The sequence below is a fragment of the Actinia tenebrosa genome, unplaced genomic scaffold (assembly GCF_029948245.1).
Source record: "Actinia tenebrosa isolate PJP-AT-01 unplaced genomic scaffold, QUT_ActTen_1.0 PGA_scaffold0__85_contigs__length_37466705, whole genome shotgun sequence".
Taxonomy (NCBI): Eukaryota; Metazoa; Cnidaria; class Anthozoa; order Actiniaria; family Actiniidae; genus Actinia; species Actinia tenebrosa.
The window spans coordinates 18,615,232-18,635,104 of NW_028292569.1; the positions used below are offsets into that span (position 1 = coordinate 18,615,232).

The 19,873-nt window shown below is 37.2% G+C and overlaps 1 protein-coding gene across 1 annotated transcript in view; it reads right to left on the reverse strand.

The window, feature by feature from the left end:
- Positions 1-474: 474 nt before the first annotated feature.
- LOC116295229 (unconventional myosin-VIIa) overlaps positions 475-19,873 on the reverse strand; it is a 44,088-nt gene continuing 24,689 nt past the window's right edge. Inside the window, exons 34-54 of the mRNA XM_031702989.2 lie at positions 17,887-18,114; positions 13,839-14,012; positions 12,403-12,647; positions 11,626-11,795; positions 10,828-11,015; positions 10,161-10,379; positions 9,381-9,459; positions 9,119-9,210; positions 8,684-8,745; positions 8,163-8,222; positions 7,746-7,896; positions 7,438-7,491; positions 6,466-6,580; positions 6,068-6,154; positions 4,991-5,097; positions 4,304-4,422; positions 3,671-3,737; positions 3,231-3,347; positions 2,807-2,890; positions 2,504-2,623; positions 475-1,865 (exon numbers count right to left, since the gene is read on the reverse strand). Coding sequence (XP_031558849.2) covers positions 1,764-1,865; positions 2,504-2,623; positions 2,807-2,890; positions 3,231-3,347; positions 3,671-3,737; positions 4,304-4,422; positions 4,991-5,097; positions 6,068-6,154; positions 6,466-6,580; positions 7,438-7,491; positions 7,746-7,896; positions 8,163-8,222; positions 8,684-8,745; positions 9,119-9,210; positions 9,381-9,459; positions 10,161-10,379; positions 10,828-11,015; positions 11,626-11,795; positions 12,403-12,647; positions 13,839-14,012; positions 17,887-18,114 — 2,640 coding nt within the window. The 3' untranslated portion in view covers positions 475-1,763. The remainder of the gene's footprint in view (positions 1,866-2,503; positions 2,624-2,806; positions 2,891-3,230; positions 3,348-3,670; positions 3,738-4,303; positions 4,423-4,990; positions 5,098-6,067; positions 6,155-6,465; positions 6,581-7,437; positions 7,492-7,745; positions 7,897-8,162; positions 8,223-8,683; positions 8,746-9,118; positions 9,211-9,380; positions 9,460-10,160; positions 10,380-10,827; positions 11,016-11,625; positions 11,796-12,402; positions 12,648-13,838; positions 14,013-17,886; positions 18,115-19,873) is intronic.

The following is a 19,873-nucleotide window of genomic DNA, read 5'->3' on the forward strand; positions in this document are numbered from 1 at the left end:
TACAACTATCGTATACAACACGCTCGCACCATCCTACAACTCGAGTCGTAGCGTGAAAACCTGAGAAAAACCCTCGTGGCAAGGGAGAGAACACTACACAAACAAACTTAACTCACATGTAATCCAGTGCGATCCGTCGGAGCTCGAACCAAGTGCCAGTATGGGTAACCTGGGTCGCGCGATCGGACTGCCTGTGCTCCCGTCATGCCCAGGGAGAGAAAACTAAGATGCGGCGTCCAAAGAAAACAAGCCAGGTTGACGACTAAGGGGACTATGACGTTTTTACGGTATCTACCGTCCAATATAAAGTGGTTAATTTTACGTTGTATTTTTGAAAAACGTACATTAAAGGAAGATAAAGTTAAACTTGTAAGTTTCCTGGTACAACACTCCAACTGAGAAAAAAGCGGACCATAGCACTGAGGTGAGCGGAGCCACCTTAGCAGTGTCGCAAAAACAAAATGAGAGCCAATAAAGAAATGACATTTTATTTTCTTAACAACTTACAAAATAAGGCAAATTAATAAACTAATATTAGACATTTTAAAAATTCTAGAGTGAATAGGATTCAATATTCAGCTGTTATGTTTAAAGTGATAAATATTACTATATAAATATCATTATCAACGCAGGCTTGGCCTTTGAAAGGCAATGGCGATGCATTTTCTGGTCTGCGAATTATTTAGAGGGACCTCCACGTTGAGTCGCGGTTTATTACTGTCAATGCAAGGAATTTAGGGAGCTTTTTCTTGTTTCAACTTAAAATAAAACCCACTGAAGCTGTTTTGATCTCGAACTATATTTAGTAAAGTTTCTTTGCAATGCAAAGTCATTCTTTGGGCAAATTTAGATTCTACGATTTTGAGTGACGTCACAGTCTATTTCTCTATCACACCTACATATTAAACGATAAAGTTACTACGAGAATATCCCGTTAAGAAAATTAAGTAAGCTCTTATAACGAAATATATAGCAGATTAAAAAGGGCTTTATTGCTTAAGACATTAATAGGCATTAGGTAGGTCCTCGCATGACGTAAATGAATGATCCCAAAGTAGAGCTTTATGTAAATGTCACGAAATTCTAATTATATCTAAAAATCTGTTCTCCTGTCTATTTAAAATTGCTTTGTGAGTTTATTTTTCGAAAGCTATTGTATAGATTTGACGTGACGCGCAGTGCATTGTAGGGTTTTTACTCGATAAAAAGGCGACGTGTTTTCTACAATGGTATCCCATGACGCAATGCTTTAGATTACGTGACGAAATTGCCCGTGCTGTTAAGTGAACTATGTTCTAAGTGTTCATTTCTTGACTTTTATTTCGGTGCATTGTGTGACTATAAATAACGTAAGAAGGCCATGTTACACGAGTCACTCCGTCACACAATTACTAATTATAACGAAGGAAAAAAAGTCACTAAAACGAGGAAAAACTTAGTTAAATTGTTTAAGAGATTGTTTTGCCATGCGTTTATGTTGGCAATTTCAGTTTTATAACAAGAAATTCGCAATAAAAACACTACAAATTTGTATTGACAAAGTTGCATAGTCTTGTTGCGTGACAATAAAAATGTCGGTCACGCGACGTTAGCTCGATCAAAATGCACTACAAGTCGCGTAACATGGCATTCATGGAGAGAAAGCAGTATTCACAGTTACTGCTTTAAATCATTCACTAAAACGTCTACGAATAAATACATTTAAAGCATAAATAGACGAGGGAATGGCGATACTGGCATTTTCTGGAATGTGTATTGAGAATTTATTTCCTGACTCCTCGAAGCGTTGGAGGTTTTCGTTGCTTGTTTAAGTTGGAGAGAACAAGAGAGATGTACGAGGTTAACAAGTCGTCCATTTTGTAGCCCTGAGAGTGAAAAACATAGTTGATATCATTTGCATGGTATAATGGCATTTGTCATGATATAAATGCATCATATCTTTTAAGACATAATGCATTATAATGCATTATATTAATGGTTAAAACCATTAATATATCATCACAATCACCTTCATATTGTCATCAAAAAATAACCTTTCGCTTTAACGTCATCATCATCACCATCATCATCATCGCCACCGCCACCGCCATCACTATCTATTTATTTTTAACATAATCACCATTGTCATTATCCTCATCTTCACAATCATCATGGTCGTTGTCATTACTCTTGGTACAACCATCACCAGTCTAGTTTACCCTCATCAGCATTAAGCATCAGCATTACCCTCATCACCATTATTATTATCATCATCATCATAACAACCACCACCATCATCACCATCATAAACACCATTATCATCCTTGCCATCATCATCACCACTATCATCATCACAACCATATTCATCATCAACAACAACATTATCATCATCATCCGCATCATCAAGATCATCATCACAACCATTATCATCATCAACATCGTCATTACCATCATCATCATCATCATCGTCATCACCATCATCATCAGCGTGAGCAATTCATAAAAACTAATGGGCGATACTAACCAGAGCTGTTTCACACAGGAATCTACTGCCCTTCACTACATTTCCTATCGTCATGTGAAAGTAGGTATTACCGCTGCTCCAGTTTGAGATTTTCGTGAATGGATATGTCGCTAAGATTTCCTGCAAAGGCGACAAAGAATATCCTACATTAGTATAATTTTAGACTTGGTCACTTAAGGAAAATTACTCAAAGGAATACCTTCGACTGTGATTAGCCCCAGTTATACACATATATTGGCATTAGCACACCTCACACCAAGTAGTTTTCCTATATTCAGGTGTCTTTTGCCCTGGTTAACATACCTTGGTTTTGGGATCAATTAGATTGACACCGTTCTTGTTGATAGCGATGAGGAGAAGCTGAGGGAAATTCTGTTCTGTTGTTTGCTGGAGAGGAAAAAAAAACATAAAAGATAAGAACTGGTAAAAATACTGCCGTGTTCAATTCGACTTGCGCCAAGAGCAACAGAATGCCCAGTGTGCACCAAGAAAGCGTACCAGTTTGTTAAAGGTATCCGTCTAACTGTTTGCGATTTCCTTCAAAAAGATAGGAAAGGAAATGTTGCAACGTGAAGAAAAGGGAAGAAAAGTAAAGAAAAGGAAAGAAAAGGAAAGAAAGATGCCCGGTAAGGCGGCCACTTTCTTTAGCGTCAAAGCAGAAGCTGAATAACGCTAGATTTACGATGTGACTAAAGAATGAGCCAACGAACAATAACAAGATTCTTACTTTGACTTCGAAGAAGGCTGAACCAAACGTCGGCCATCTTTGGATGATTTTCAAAAACGAAACTTTAGCATCACTCTTGGTTTTTCCAGTGTGTTTGTTGAATGCAGCGACGATATCCTAAACATAAAAAGAATAGAATAAGTTCTTTGCATTTTTGTCTAATATTTATTCCATCTCTCCCCCCTCCCACCCCTCCCCCCTCAACTCCTCCCTCCCCCTCCTCCCATCTACCTCTATTAATCAGGAGTCACATGATTGTGGCTCATTACGATACACATACGATACACGATAATCTTTTCAGAAGATAATCTGGCGGACATTTTTTTTGAATCAATTCAAACGCGGTCTGACTCAGCTGGATAGACGCTTCTGGTTTTTTTCTGCCGCAAAGTCTAATATTGCAGCGTGTGTTGGCAGATATGATAGCTCTAATGTCTTACCCTTTTCCACTCATCAGGAGAACGCTCTTTCATGATATCTTGCGACACGAGTTCCTTCAACATTTTACTAAAAAGAGCAACAAAGTCTTAGGGCTAAAAGCAAATAAAGAATTCAATTTCATCAAACTTCAAAGCAAGCCCTATCCTAAATTTGCAGATCCAAAGGTGGGCATGCTATAGTCCTCTTTACCATAGGCATAATGTTTTTCACCACGTGTCATTCCCTAGACTACCATTTATTCATTTACAGAAGGTGCCAATGGGGGTATACCCAATTGTCAGTTAACTACTAATTTTTGCGGCCGAATATCAGTTAACTGTTAATAATTTTACGAGCACTCACCATAATATTAACCAAATTATAATGAAATATCAATTAACTGTTAACTACTAATGTTAGGTTATTTGTCAAGTAACTACTATTTTTTTTAGCCAATTGCCAGTTAACTACTAATCCCTTTGGCATCGTCTTTAAAGGTAGTGCATGAAAAGGCACATGAAATATGGATACAACTCAACCAAAGAATCTTATTCTCAAGAGAAGGACACGTTGTCGTACGTCTAAAGTAAAAGTAATTCTGACCACAAAGCAATGATATTCAAACCGACAAAACGACGTTAATGATGTCTTACGGAATATTCTGAAACTCTCGTTTGTCTTCTCCGAACTTTACTCGGTAGATAAGAGCAGCAAGTTGTGCAGCTTCCTCTTTCGTACACTTGTGATAGCCTCTTAAATATTTAGGCAGCTCCTAGGATTCAAAGTAACCAGTAATTTATTAAAATTTAGATTCAAACAGACACTTTCTCATTTCAAGCAACAAGGTGAATCCTTTACCTTTCCTTACAACAACAACAACCACAAATCTACCACCACGACCAACAACAACAACAACAGCAACAGCAACAACAACGATGACGACAGCAAAAGCAACAATAACAATAACAACAACTACAACAGCAGCAACAAAAAACAAACAGACAACAACAACGACAACAATAACAACTACAACAGCAACAAAAACAGAAACAACACAGCAACAGCAACAACAATAACGAAAACCACAGCAACAACAGCAGAAACAACAACAGCAACAACAAACAAACAAACAAACAACAACAACAACAAATTGTTTGAAAAAATAGTCATGAAATTAATATATGAAAAAAATGGCATAAAAGAGCACAGCTGTTCAAAGTAGCTAATAAAATATATACCTGAACGAGTTTTAACCCTCCTGAATGCTGTTATACTGAATAGAACACGGTAAAGGCTGATTTATTTCTTATTTACTATTTTTAGTGGTAGGAGTTCAATACCTGGTAAAAGTGGAAGATACAATCTGCAGCGTTGTCTTTACCGACCACTGTGTTAATCCAGAGCTTCTTCATGAAGAACACTTGATATGTCAGGTTGGGAAGCTGACCTGGTGACAAAGAGTTGCCAAATGGTTACCAGGGGGTAACAACGGTTACCATAGTGATATGCATAGTAATAGGCGTGACTGTAAATACACAGATTAAGTTGCCATTTAATTAGACCTCTTTAGCAAATTGCCCACTTCAGACCACGTGACATTCCCTTGAGAATTGTTCTTTTTTGACATTTTAAAATATTTACATATGAAAGAATCAACTCCCAAGAGTTTCATCACATGGTCTGAAATGTCCACAACAAACAACGAAGGTAAAGAGGTCTATTGTTTTCCTACCATGGTTACGGTGATGAGAGGTTTCGTATAGTGCAAGTAACAACGGCTAGCATAGTGTTACACTCCTATTACAAAAAAACGTTGTCGCTCGGAGATCTGAAATCTCGGACCGAGTAGCAAGCTGCAAAATGTAAATTATTTAAAGCCGAACAACGTAGTTTCGTATTACACTGGAATATGATGAATGATGATCTTTTATATGATCTTTTATATAAGAAGATATAACTAGCTAAAAACTAGTGTGAGCTGCGTCGGTGTTTCTAATGAAACAGTAATGATAAAAAGGTAAATTATACACCGTGAAAAGATGAAAAAACTTACTGACGTTTCGGACGCTAGTCCTTCGTCGGAGTAATATGTTTTCTTGTGGCCTCAATGAAAACTAATGCATTGGTATTAATTGAGTTTATACCAATAAAGTCATCATTATTATTATAATGAGCTTTGTGTTAGAAATGTGATGTTTCGTATTTTAACGGCAGAAAACATAAAAGCACAAAAAGTCCGTTCAGTTTTAGATCGCCCATCTCAGATCTCCGACCGCCAATGTTTTCTGAAACAGGTGTTTGTATACATAGTAATAAACGTGGCTCAAACAAAACTCAGATATAACGTTGCCAGGGATATTACCATGGTAATGATTACTATAGTTACGGTGATGTTAGGTTTCGTTACGAGTACAAACCGTCTCTCGTAGGTCTTGCTTTCTTCAGCCATTCTGTCAAGTGTCTGACAAAGTCGAAGAAGAAATCCCCTTCTGGGACACTGATGACTGGAATAGAAAATCTGCTATAAATATCTTGCACTACGATTGGATGGAAGAATTTGATTGATGGATGGGTAGATTGATCGACGGATACATGATAGACGGACGAGTGTGTGGTTGGATGGATGGATGGATGTTGGATGGATGGATGTTGAATGGATAGATGGATGGATGGATGGATGGATGGATGGATGGATGGATGGATGGATGGATGGATGGATGGATGGAAGGGAGTGAATGGATGGGTGGTTATTGATCACGTGACGTAGATTCCTTCATCATTATACCTTATACATTATATATAGTAGATTACCCACCTTTATCAGTAATTTTGACGAATAAGCTGAATCCATCAGAAGACTTGAGTCCGAGACGTTGAGCGACGATCGAACAGAACTCTCTGGCCTTCGTACTCGAATCAACTTCAAACGCCTAAAATTCAAAATAATAAAAAAATAAATTCGTTTATGTTAGAACGCGAGTATCCAACATGGCGGCATATAGTCACCTGATCTACTACTAGATTTTTAGTTATTTTTGAATTAAACGACGACCTAAATCGAGTCACAATCTCTAATTTTACAAGTACCAAAACGTTAACAGCTATTTCAAAAAAGTTTGTTGCATTGTTCATGTTGCCTGTTGCTTCGTAAGCTTGAAATTAATTTTCTTGATATGTAGTAATGTCAGCACAGACGAAAATATGCCTCAAAGACGTGCAGACAAAGATTAGGAAAATTTCATATTGTTGTGACCTTTCGCATATTGTATTCAAATCGCCAATGGTGTAGCTCGGGTTTGGTATTCAACATACGACAAAACCTTCACGAATTCCTTTTGAAATAGCTGTATACAATTTGAAAGTAGCAACTACTGAAATAGTCCAGTTTCGAGTTCCAAATTACCGGTGTGTTTCTTGATTACAGACTCATTTACTCAGGCTTAGCCTCGAATCAGTGTCTAATTACTCGCAAATACCAACGGTAAAGTAAAGAATGCACAACTTCAACAATACAAACACTTTGAAACTTGACGGACCTTGACTGGAACACGTGAATATTCTTCACAAAATCGAGGCTAAGCCTGAGTAAATGAGTCTGTAATCAAGAAACACAGTGGTAATTTGGAACTCGAAAAGGGTCTATTCAAGATGGCAGCATCTGATCACGTGACCAGTCACCATATATCGCCTTGTCCATCTCTTTTAGACATCTTAAGTCACAATCAGCTACATCGAGATGGAATCTTTTAAATTAAATGCATCTTCATTGCAATTAGCAAAGGCATACCTGGTCACTATCATCTGGAAAATATACTTTGTGGAAGATCTGTGTTGTCTTGTGCTGTGTTTTGAAACGAAAAATCCAAATATGAGAATACAGAAGACTAAACGAAGGGAAGAGAAAGAATTCGGGACATTTGGTTTTCTTGGCTTCCGCCAGTCAAAAAATACTAAATTCAAACAGTTGGAGATTTGAATGTAGGAAATTAACCGAACCGAGACGTCTAGAATTATATGCGCATCACGTAATTTAATAGTAATACGATAATGCGATAATATATATGTAAAAATACTTTATCATATAATCGTGTATACCTGAATGGCTTCTACTTCGACCAGATGAGGTGGGTACTTCCGCTGACCAACTCTGATTGTTTTCTGCAGGCGCATTAGGCAGTCATGTGCCAAAGGTTGTCTTATTCGCCAAGACTTGAACACTTGGTTGACCTCTCGGAGAAGCAAGGAACTAAAAAAGCAAATATGGATTGTTAACGATCGTATTTTCGGCGACGCGAGTGGAAAGCGTCTGCGCATGCGCATAGTCTTATTGTAGAAAATATGGAAATTTGACTTGCCTGAAAAATGGATTCATTAAATGACAAAGCATAAGATTAGTCCTTGAAACTTAAGACTAGTTATTTTCTATTGTCTTTTTTAATGCAGTATTTTGTTCTGACAGAAATATCGTTGGTCACAAAGTCTTTTGTATAGCCGTAGAAATAAATGACATACCTGCAGGCAAAAACACCGGTACAGAGCCACAGAAGCTCCCAACCCTTCTCAGAACTTGATCTGGATGAAGTTCAAAAGAAATCATAAATTAGTTTACAAAAAATAAATCACAGACAAATTACTTAAAAAGAGTTTTTAAAAAAAGTTACAGCCATTTTCAATCACACGTTCCCTCTAGCGATTGTTTCTGTCGCGATGAAGAAGGTTTTGGTGGACGTCAATCACAAGACGTTTCCATAACATTGTCGGAAAACACAAAGCTATAAGGGCACGTGCCTATAGAATGTCATGGAAACTCGTCGCGACAGAAACAATCGCTAGAACGGCGCGTGTGTTTGAGAATGGCTGTGAAACGTGATTTGCAGAAACATTAATTTTTCTTTTTAGAACTGGAGTTGAGAATCTTATCTTTGACACCCTTAGATCACATAATCAACACTGCTAAGGTGCTACACAAGAATCAAAATAATGCTGATGAAGCACGTATATTAGTGTGAAGCACGCATGCGCGGTTAACTTACGGTAGCCTGTTTTCTGTTATTTGTTTGATCAGCTGACAGTAGACCTCATCCCGAAGTGGTTCCTGACAAAAAAGAAATTTGAAAAAAATCATTAAATTGTTCAAATTCAAGATGGCGGCTATGAAGTTCAGTAATGTGGTAGATCTCGTATTCCTGTGAAAAATGTCAGAATACGGCACATCACGGTAGCTCCTTCGAGCCAACCTGGGTACATGAAATAACTAGTCACGCAGTGGAAATGTTCGGTCACGTTACCGTTACGTTCAACGACGGTGTATGGCGTCCCTCGTTACCCAAGCCAATACAGTGCGTGACATTACTTGTCATTGACTGACAATGCTCGGTCACGTTACCGTCACTGTCAAGGCACGGCAGGCCCGACTGTAACGTATTTTTTATAAAGTCTTGGCTCCAAAAATCATGTAGAATACATACGTGTTGCAGTGCTGGTTCCAGTATAGCATCAGTTAGTTCAGTGGCTTGTCTGGCTCGCTTAGATGGGTAGTCACCCATGTACTTCATAATAGGTAAGAAATAGTTAAGATCAACAAAATGAGAAATCGGGCAATTCTTATTACTGCAACCACAGGAAGCCCAGCGACAAGTATTTTAGCCCCATAATCAATTAATCAAACACAACTAAACAGGACGTTATCACACTGATTTTGTAACTTGTTTTAAAATGTGTAAAGGATATCTAAGAAGATCTGTGTTGCCTTTTGTGCCAGTTCTTCCTGACCTCCCAGTCTCTTGAGTAGCGGCTGCTTGATAGGATCCTAAACAGAAATTTTAAAAATGTTATAAATATCTCGTTTTCTGATTGGTTGGTGGCGCGCGCTTTATGGTATATATAAGGCTTTCACTCTCAGACCGCGTGTCATTGCCTACAGTATCATTTCTATGTTTAACAGTTGCGCATGCATATAATTATAAAATGAATGTTATAAATATCTCGTTTTCTGATTGGCTGGTGGAGCGCGCTTAATGGTATATACTCTTTTACCCTTCTACCGGTATACACCTAATTGAAAAAACGTTGTCGAGTTCAAAAAAAGGTTATATAATTAAAGCTAAGACCGAATGGGAGCATGGGAAGACAAACAATTATGCTAATTTCATGCGTATTGCAGTTTTCCCTTCCTGTGCACATTTTATGCATCATGGCTTTGGCATGTTGTTAATCTAGGTCGACCGACTTTGCTCTACTGTGCATTTTTACATGTCTATATGCAAATATAATACACATTTCGGAGTACCCAAAATCCTTTTCGGTCTTAGTTTCGATGATATGACCTTCTCGAACCCGACTACGTTTTTTCAATTAGGCGTATATAATGCTTTCACTTAATGCTGTCACTGCCTATAGCATTTTTTTTTTGTTTAACAGTTGTGCATGAGAAGACACATGAATCTGAATACAACTCGAAGAAATAATGTTATTCTCCATGGAATGACATTACGCCCAAGTGAAAAATACCTTAGAGAACGCCCATGGAATATTCTTGTCCTTCTTCCTCACTTGTGTCTGTAGAGTCTTACTCAAGGTTCTCTTGGATGGCGGCAAGAAGTGATCGATGGAGAAGGCCTCCAGGGTGTATGGCTTGTCGAACACCTCTTGGCCTTCAGGATACATGGCTGTCTTTGTGGTTGCTATGATCTTTTCTGAGCTTTCAAGATTTTGGTCACTAAAGGTTATCTGTATTTAAAAATGATGATAGCTATTGTTATGTATAGGACTGAGGCCCGCGTTACTGTGCAAAGCGGAGGAGCAGCGTCTGTTTTGTAAAAAAAGCCGTCTATGACAACACATGCACAAGGATAAAAGACATGGCCGCAAAGTTGGATGACATATCAAAAGAAGCCAAGACTGTCAATCAACATGACAAGGTTGTCACATGCACCCAAATAAGTTTTAGAACAAAACTAAGATTAACCCAAATTGGAGTATAGAGGTTTCTATACAATATATAGGTTTCGCACCATCACGTGCCAACACCCAAAATACAGCTTGGGTTGTCTGTGGTTAGATGATCGCAGAACAATAAAATCCCCTTGCTCTTGAGAAACGGTTGTATTGTTTCTGCCATCTAATATAGCTGCCATCACGTGATGGTGCAAAACGCATATTGCTTGAAATATCTTACCAGGGTGTCCTGTCCAGGTTTAGTCGTGGTAGGAAGAACATACACACATTCCGCGGGGAAGTCCCCGACCTTCCCTGTTCGTTCGCACAGACCCGTACACCAGCCGGAGTTAAGGACAGTTTCTCCGGTATCGTTCTCCAGGACGATGAGATCACCTTTCTTGAAACTGAGGAAAGACGACTCTTCGCCTAAAATAGTAATAAAACATGTAATTCATGAAGGAGGTACAGGAAAAAGTAAATGATTTGTGCCAAGAGGCCATATAGTGCTATTATTTATCAATCGACACGGGTATTTTTTGTTACTCTTAAGGCTCTATTTTTGTTATTTCATTATAAATGCGAGGTCAATATACAGTTATTAGAGAGTTTCAGACTGACTTTTTTTTCTCCCCGCAAACGGCAAACGTGACCACGTTTTCATCGTTTTTCTGTATTTTACTTTACCTTTTACAAAGCTTCTCACCAAGCGCAAATACTCTTTTGTTTTTCTACTACTTGGACTTTTTTGCGATTCTTTTTCAGTAATTTAAAATAATTTTAAAATGGTCAACTGACGTTTCACGTTTGCCGTGAACGTAAATCTAAAACTCTCTATTAACCCGGTAAATAACTATATATAGACCGTTCGCATTTATAATGAGCAACAATTGATAGAAAACCTTCTCAATTGATAAATAAAATACTTAATTACCTCGAACGTCGGCAATAAGCCTATACATCCCTCTGGCCTGCGGCCCTCGGGATGTATATGGCTTATTGCCTCCGTTCTCGGTAATTAACTCTTACTTCTACTGACCTTGACTCTGATAATCTATTAAAGCCACAACATATTTGGATCGATTACGTAAACCATCCCAGAAAAACTGCACCAGCTCACAAATGTCTTCAGCGCTCGTGGAGGTAAAGGTGTACTCGTCTCCTTTGACTGTAGATATTGTGAAGCTTGAGCCCTCCAAACGCTTGGTCCTGAAAGAAAGAAAAGAATAGGATAACCTCGTAACTGCGTCAAGTGATAAGAAAGCAGTGACGCACGGAGGGGGGACAAAATGAGACGAATGGATGGCGGCCATCTTGAATCGCAAGGCATTATGGGACCCCAGGGGCCAAAACGAACCAAAGATGCTGAAATGACAACCCCACGTTACTTGAGAAATTTTCTCAGTTGTGGAACCGTCCATTTTTTAAATTCATCTCTTGTCAAATTTTATTGCTTTAACTTTAAATGTCAATCGATGCCATTTATGTAACAAAGCTTTATATATTTGCTCCCTGAACGACCAAAAATGCCTTGTGATTCAAGATGGTCGCCGCATCGTTGAAGCAGTCATTCCCTCCCCCCAAAAGAATTTAACTTTTTATCTCAAGCACTTTTTTTGTCACAACGTTTGAGCCCTTTATTACTTAAATACTAATGATGTTCCTATAGATTTATTGGGAAATTTCGGCCGCAATGCACACAATGGCCGTAGCTACACAAGTGCGCCAGCAGTAGATCGAATGAAATATTATCTGGAATCATTTTGAAACCTATTTGATCACGTGATTTTAACTCAAATGATTTCTATCAACTTACTGATTACAGTTGACGCGAGCAATATCCGGGAACTGCAGATCTAGTAGCACGTGCTCCTGATCGTCTACTATGTAAACCCCGGTCCAATTGACCGCGATGATGACGTCATTCTTGGGGAGACTGGGTCCTGAGAATTGATAGGCTTCGTAGAAGCGAGAGAACAACAGCGGCCATTTGTAACGGGCATAGTTAACGACGTCTTCTTTGACGACCTGAGGCTCGACTCTTCGTAGAGTGTAATATCCCTGAAAGGTAGCAAGAACAGGTGAGAAAAGGAAGAAAGACCGCCATGTTGGTTGACGAAAACAAAAAAAAAAAAAAAACAAACAAAGAAATTTTTTTTGTTAAATTTAGGCCCCGTCCACACGTATCCGAAAATTTTTGTAACCGCAAATTTTTATTTGCGGATACGGGTTGCGTCCACACGTGTCCGCAAATTTTTGTGTTCGTATCCGCAAATTTTACGAAAACGGATACGTGTGGACGGTGAAAAAGATTGAAATACGCTGTGTGTGGACGCAAACATTTTCGTATCCGCAAAAAATAATTTGCGGATACAAAAATTTTCGGATACGTATGGACGGGGCCTAAGCCAAGATGGCTGCTTTGATGTCACACATGTAACGAGAAATCCACCGACTCGTACCATAAATATCCAGCACAAAATCGAGACTAACCCTGCGAAAATGAATCAGTAGTCAAGAAACACAGCAGTATTTTATTCGTAAAGGGTCTATTGATAACGATTTCATTCTGGGTTTCGCGTAACGTCATCACCGTCATAGAGCAGTTTTCGTATGACAGTGAACAATTCGATGCCGTATTCGTGCCTTACCTCGATCGCGATGTTTAATAGAATTTTGTTTGCGGAATTATTTTCCGCGCAATGTGATTGGTCTGGCAGTGCCGTGACATTGTCGTGGCCGTGTCAGGACGCCGTGGTCATGCCGTGTTTCGGGTATTTGATTGGATGGAGAGTAAATTCTCGTGCAATGTGATTGGGCTGGCGTATGCCTTGGCGTATCCCGACCGTGCTTGTGTTGTAAGCTTTTCACAGTCATACGAAAACTGTTCTATTGAATAGGCCCTTTGCAGTTAACGGTCACGTGTCTGTACTGGTGAGAAAAATCTTTTATTTTATTTCAAATTGATGATTTTTTTTAGCTACTTGCAAAGAACTATGTGAAACAATGTGTATCCAGTGTTTCACGAAATGCAGTTTTATTACGATTTCTCGAAACAGGTTGTAGAAATTTTGTTTGCTCACCAGTATATTTCACCCATGGGAATCAAGATGCTCATTCATTTGCTCTCAGTGAATTAATCAGCACGTGATTAATGTACTGCAAAGGGCTTATTTACTGCCGTACTTGTGCTTCGTCATAATAGAAAAACAAACATGAGCTTTTGATTCTTTTTTATTGTTCTGAACTTACTTTTCTATGTGCATCGATAATCAAAGCCTGCCAATGCTCAAGCGCGCCTCGGCCAGTTTCAAGTAAAGACTCCGGTAGATATGAGGGTAATAGATTCATTAGCCGGTCAGGAACCATGTCTTTACCATACTCCACGTAATACTGCTTGGCTGCTATGTCTGCAAAGTCTTCATCCTAAGAACAATACAAATAGATAAATAGATTATAACTTTTTAAAAGCGACCGGCATTGATTGATTGATTGATTGAAGACTTTATTTAATGAGTGTGACACATGACAGTAATTTTGTTAACTGATTAACTTGTGGCCCTCGGGTTTTTTTTTTTTTTGGCACGTCCACTGAAGATGGTCGTCACCAGCGTCTTCAGTGGATCTTTTACGTCCGCCTTATACAGGGTTATAGTGAAGACAGACGGGGCCTACGGTTTTAAGTCCTTGTCCGAGAAGACTCGAAGGTCTAACCATTCGCAGATATAATTTCAAAGGCAGCACCTTCTCCTCAGTTATTTTAAAACCCTGAGTGTTGGTCCGGCCAAGGCTTGAACCATGACCTTCCGCACAACAGACCGACGCACGCTCTTACCAACTGAGCTAACCGGGTAGCGGCATCGTTTTACCGATCAGTTATATAATACTTCATCTTACAGTTCTCTTCAGTGACTCAAGTTGAGATTGAAGCTTCCTCGCATAGCAAAACTATACTTTTTATCATAAGCAGCAACTCCAACCTCGGCTTGGAACTATATTATTCTTGGTCACTGAACGGAACTTTAAAATGGAGTATTCTCAAAGATTATTTTTTTGCACTTCGCTTTATCTCTTTTGGCAACCTCTAATATTTCGCGACCAGTTATCAAATTATGAAAAAGGATTTTGTTTTGCACTAATTTACAATTCTCTTAGGCAGTCATCATATATTTAACTAACAGTTGTCAAAGTACAAAACTATTTTTAAAAATCAAAATGGTTTGTTCAATAGAAATTCTCATATGAACAAGCTGAGAAACAGAGAGGAAAAACGGGAAAAATTTCTTGAAAATACGAGCTATACATACTAATTTAATAAGAATACTAGTTGTAAAAGACAACGTTTCGCTGTCATCTCGACAACATCATCAGGTCTAATAAAAACTGTAAACTCTACTAAATATAGCTAAAGTAAGTGTGAAAGTTCAATGAATAACAATTAAATCAAGTGGAAAAATGACAATAAAAGCGCATAACAATGAGAATCAAATGAGAAAACGACAAAAGGCAAAAACATGAAAAAATGAAAAAAATGAAATGAAAACTTTCGCTCTAATAGAGTCTGATTGTTTGTTAAGTTCAGGTTTAGGGTCTTTGATGTATAACATTTCGTAGATCAAGCAATCAAGTTTTCCTCTGCATTTCTTCAGAACATACTAAAGAATAGAAAAATTTCTGAAAATAAGAAGAGAATAGCAAAGAGATATGTTTAAGTCACTGCAGTCTCGAAAGCTTGTAAACGTTTTTCTAGCATTCAATCAAAAATATACCAAACACCGAACAATAGGTAAACTCGATAAAACCAAAACAAGAAAATTAGTTTTATAAAAGTTTTCTGGCATTTAGGAAACTAAATATACGATATAACAAGAAAATAAAAGTGTAAACTAACCTTATTTAATTTTAATTCGCCAAATTTTACAAACTTGGCAAACAGATTAAAATCTCGATCAAAGTCGTCGTAATCTTCGTATATCAATGTTAAATCTCTTAAATCACATTGATGTTTCTTTATTTTCTTTTTTCTTCGTTTTTTGCAAATTGAATGCGACTTTTTTCCATGTTTTTTAGTTATTTTAACTGGGAGTATCCTCATCTTCGGTACGAAATGTAATTCTTTTCAGTCCTGCAACTAGCGAGTTGAACTTGGAATATATTAATGTCGAGGTAGTTTTTTTAATAGCGAAAAAAAAGACTAAAACAATAAGAAAACATCTGCACATTAATAATTAAAATCAAAGACAATTACGAAAACGTAGGTTATTACCCTTTCTCGGCAAGGAAATATTTTTTCATTGTACTTCGTTAAAAAACAATTCTTCATAATCACGGAAAAACCTATAAACAGTTAGTGCAATTATCATCTTCGTTTTTATCGAAAAATTAATATACAATGTGAAATAGTTGTATGAAAAATACGGAGAAAAATTTGCTTTTATCATAAATCCAAAAACATCAATACAAAAAATAGTAGCAATATATATATATGATTGTTTCAGCAAAAGAAATAACAGCATTTGAATAAATATCTAGTTAATATTAAGATGTGCCTAAGTATTCCTCATCTACACATATTACATTTTCTTCTTTTTCTAATAATTTGATATAACTTATGAAACTTGTAAATGCATTGTAAATGTATATGTGTATGATTGTAATGTATTGAAAACTATTAGCATTAAGTCTTAAATATTTGTAACTGATATATAGACGCTAATGATGAAACTAAACTAAACTAAACTAAACTAAACTATATTCCGAAGTTAGGGCTAGAAATATACTTAACACTTAAATATTGTTTTGAAAACTAAAAGCTAGAGAAAGATAAAACGGAATAATAAAGGTGCAATCCGCCTTTTTTGTTTCTGTTTTCTTATAATTATTATTATTTTTAATGATAATAATAACAATAATAATAATAATAATAATAATAATAATAATATTAATAATAATAATAATAATGATAATAATAATAATAATAATAATAATAATAATAATAATAATATGAGCTGAAAGTTAACTTGAAAACTTTAATTAAAGCAAAAAATTCTAATATTAACCGAGACCTAAGTTTTAAAAAACTTTTAAAAAATCTTTTTTCGACAGCGGTTTCTAATGACGAACGAAACAATTTTCGATTTTGTGAAGAATGAATTTTTAATGATGTCAGTTTAATAACCTCAAAGTAGTGCATTTACACTGAGAAAGAAACAGCATGACGTAATTCACTAAATCGAGAAAGAAAACCTTACATTTTTTACATTAATGCCACTCGTCTACATTACAATGCAATAAACTACCGTTACCTAAAAATAGAACACAAATACAATAACAACCTACCCTTAGACAACAAACATCTAATACAATAAACAACCTACTTAAACACAGGGGGAAAAAGACTCCAATACATAAGCTACCTGCCTAAAAATATTCTACAAACACAATAACAAACTACCCTAAGACAACAAACATCTAAAAGAAAGAAAGAAAGACTTCTCAATTGCTTTTTTTAAAGATTTGTATCATCTGTAAAAAGCTAATTTGTATATTTTTGTAATTTTAAGGTCACGTGACACAACTTTAGCTGTAATTTCAGCATTGCTATCATATATTTTTGTAATCTACAGACGATAAGCTTTATTTGATGTATGATAGCCTTTACCACATCAGGTGGTAACATTCCGCCAATTTTTGGCACTTGGACTACAGGGGGAAAATGACTCCAATACGTAACGAGGAAGAGTTAAAAAGATCGTCAACCTAGCCCCTTAAAATTCGGTCCCACAATCCTATGCGCCGCGAGATTGTTTCTCGTTACCAGTTTTCCTTTGATCATATTACGTAATCATATTCGCTGAAGCAAAGTAATTATCGGTGGAATATTTACCGAGCCGCGAGTCTTCAAGGGCCGCAAGTCTGCTAGGTAAGTATTCCCCAAAATCACTGAGCCTGAGGTGAATAATTGTTTGGGACTTAATTTAGACTCGAATATCAAAATCTAAATTAATAAGGATTAAAAAAAAAATTGTTTTAGCATTACTTCCGCTCTGACAAGCTTTGGAAAACCTCATAATTACCGCTGGAGCAGTGATTATCGACTAAGAATCACTGGTCGCTCAACCAATCACAGCGCGAGAAACTCTATATTCAAGTCTAAAATTATATTAATTATTGCTAATAAAAATATTAGAAATAAAATCCATTTATTTCTCAGGACTACATCCACCCGGATGATCATAATACTTCGATTAACATTCATTCACCTGGGTTCAGACCGTTCTATACAATAAAATCCATTTACCTTATCACATCTGTATTCACCAAACTTAATTCCTCGTATGACTTGCTGGTAGATAAGGTCTGTGCCACTTTTATCAATCGAGGGATCGTGCCAAGGGGAGAAAATCTCTTTGCGGAAAAAAAGTCTCCAGGGTGCGTTCCTTTCTTGGGCTCCCTGTTCTTTTGCGTACTGCTCGCACTGGGAAATGGCATCCATCACGTGATCATTCCCACTACCAAGACTAGAGACCTGATTGGATAAGAAAATGACAGTAAAGATGATTGGTCATGAAGTAGTCACGTGGTAAAAAGCCAATGACTTGAACTTGCTGTGTCAAACTCAAGATCTAATTGGATAAAAATATCAACATATATAATCGCAATCACGTGGGTGATTTTACAGTATGAAATCAACAAATTCTCGCTTCCCCTCCCCTCCCCCCCCCCCCCCAAACAAAATGTCTGGAGACAAGAGGTCGACTTGGGGCAAGTCTGCTTCATTGGAAAAGAGGTCGATTTCCTTAATCAAATATGTATGCAATGATTCGATTCTTGAAACTGAGTTTTGAATGAATAAGGCAAGCCAAAAAAGCTGTCAAAAATCTTCATATTCCTAACCCCCACCCCCTCCCATTGGAAATCCTTGGGGATAGGAGAATGAAAAACCTGAAACAATCTCTGAGCTGATGGATTAATGAAGCAAGCAAGAAAGCAAGCAAGCAAGAAAGCAAGCAAGCAAGAAAGCAAGCAAGCAAGAAAGCAAGCAAGCAAGCAAGCAAGCAAGCCAGAAAGGGAGGAAGGGAGGAAGGGAGGAAGGGAGGAAGGGAGGAAGGGAGGAAGGGAGGAAGGGAGGAAGGGAGGAAGGGAGGAAGGAGGAAGGAAGGAAGGGAGGGAGGGAGGGAGGGAGGGAGGAAGGAAGAAAGGAAGGAAGGAAGGAAGGTTTTTAAAATCAAAACAAGGAAGTAAAAATAATAAAGAATATAACCCACTCCACAAAACGACAGTTCTCTCTCCTTCCACAAATCCAATGGGTCGGGAGCGAACATTTGTTCATAACGAGTAGCAAAATCCTCCATTTTTCCAATAATATCCAAAAACGATAACAAGATTTCTCACGGAGCGATCCTTAAGCCATCACAATGCTAGGCCATCGAAGGACTGAACTTCAACACTCAATCGTATATAATCCCTTATTACGAAACCTTTCGCTGTTTTCGTTGATCAAACGTAAACGCTAATAACGATCCGGTCGCTTTTTCCTCAAATGAATTATTTGTAATAAGCCACGTTTTGACAAGTCTTATATCGCTAATAACAGTCTAAGCTTCAAAGGTGGTAATAATAAAACATCAAAGACAAAATTTGAGTTTAATTGGAATTCCTAAATTGAATTGAAAAACACTTTAAATGTTGGCTTAGAGATAATTGTTAGCGAGTTTTTGAAGAGTTTTTAATAAGATGTTATTGGAATATCCAAAATTAGCACTTTTGCAAGAATGTAATTGTTTTAGGCAATTTTGGAAAAAAAATTCAAAAAGCTATTTAACGAGCAAAATTCTATTTTCTTATTTATTTTCGAATAGAAAGGAAGAAAACTATCTTAATATATACTATTTTTAGGCAATTTTGATGGAAATTTAGAGAGTTATTTGACTAGCAGAATTCTGTTTCGTCTTCACTTTCGAACAGCAAGAGAATTAAAAAAAACTTGGTTCGCACATTCTCCGTTTGCCTAGCAGCGCTGTTACATTTCTCAATAGACCGTTTTTCTCAAGGTTGCGTGCGCATCCAAATTTAAGGAACCTGACGGGCCACGATACCAGAACACGAGTATTATCATGCATTCCTTCTGAGATATTTTCCGATAAGAATTCATAGAATCGATTATTCTCCGCTTTAAATTTAAAACTGTCTTCTCAATTTTACTGAAATTGCGTTTTTCAGTTTTTTGGCTTGGATTGGCTTGGAAGTTGGATGCGCACGCAACCTTGAGTAAAGGTCTATTAATT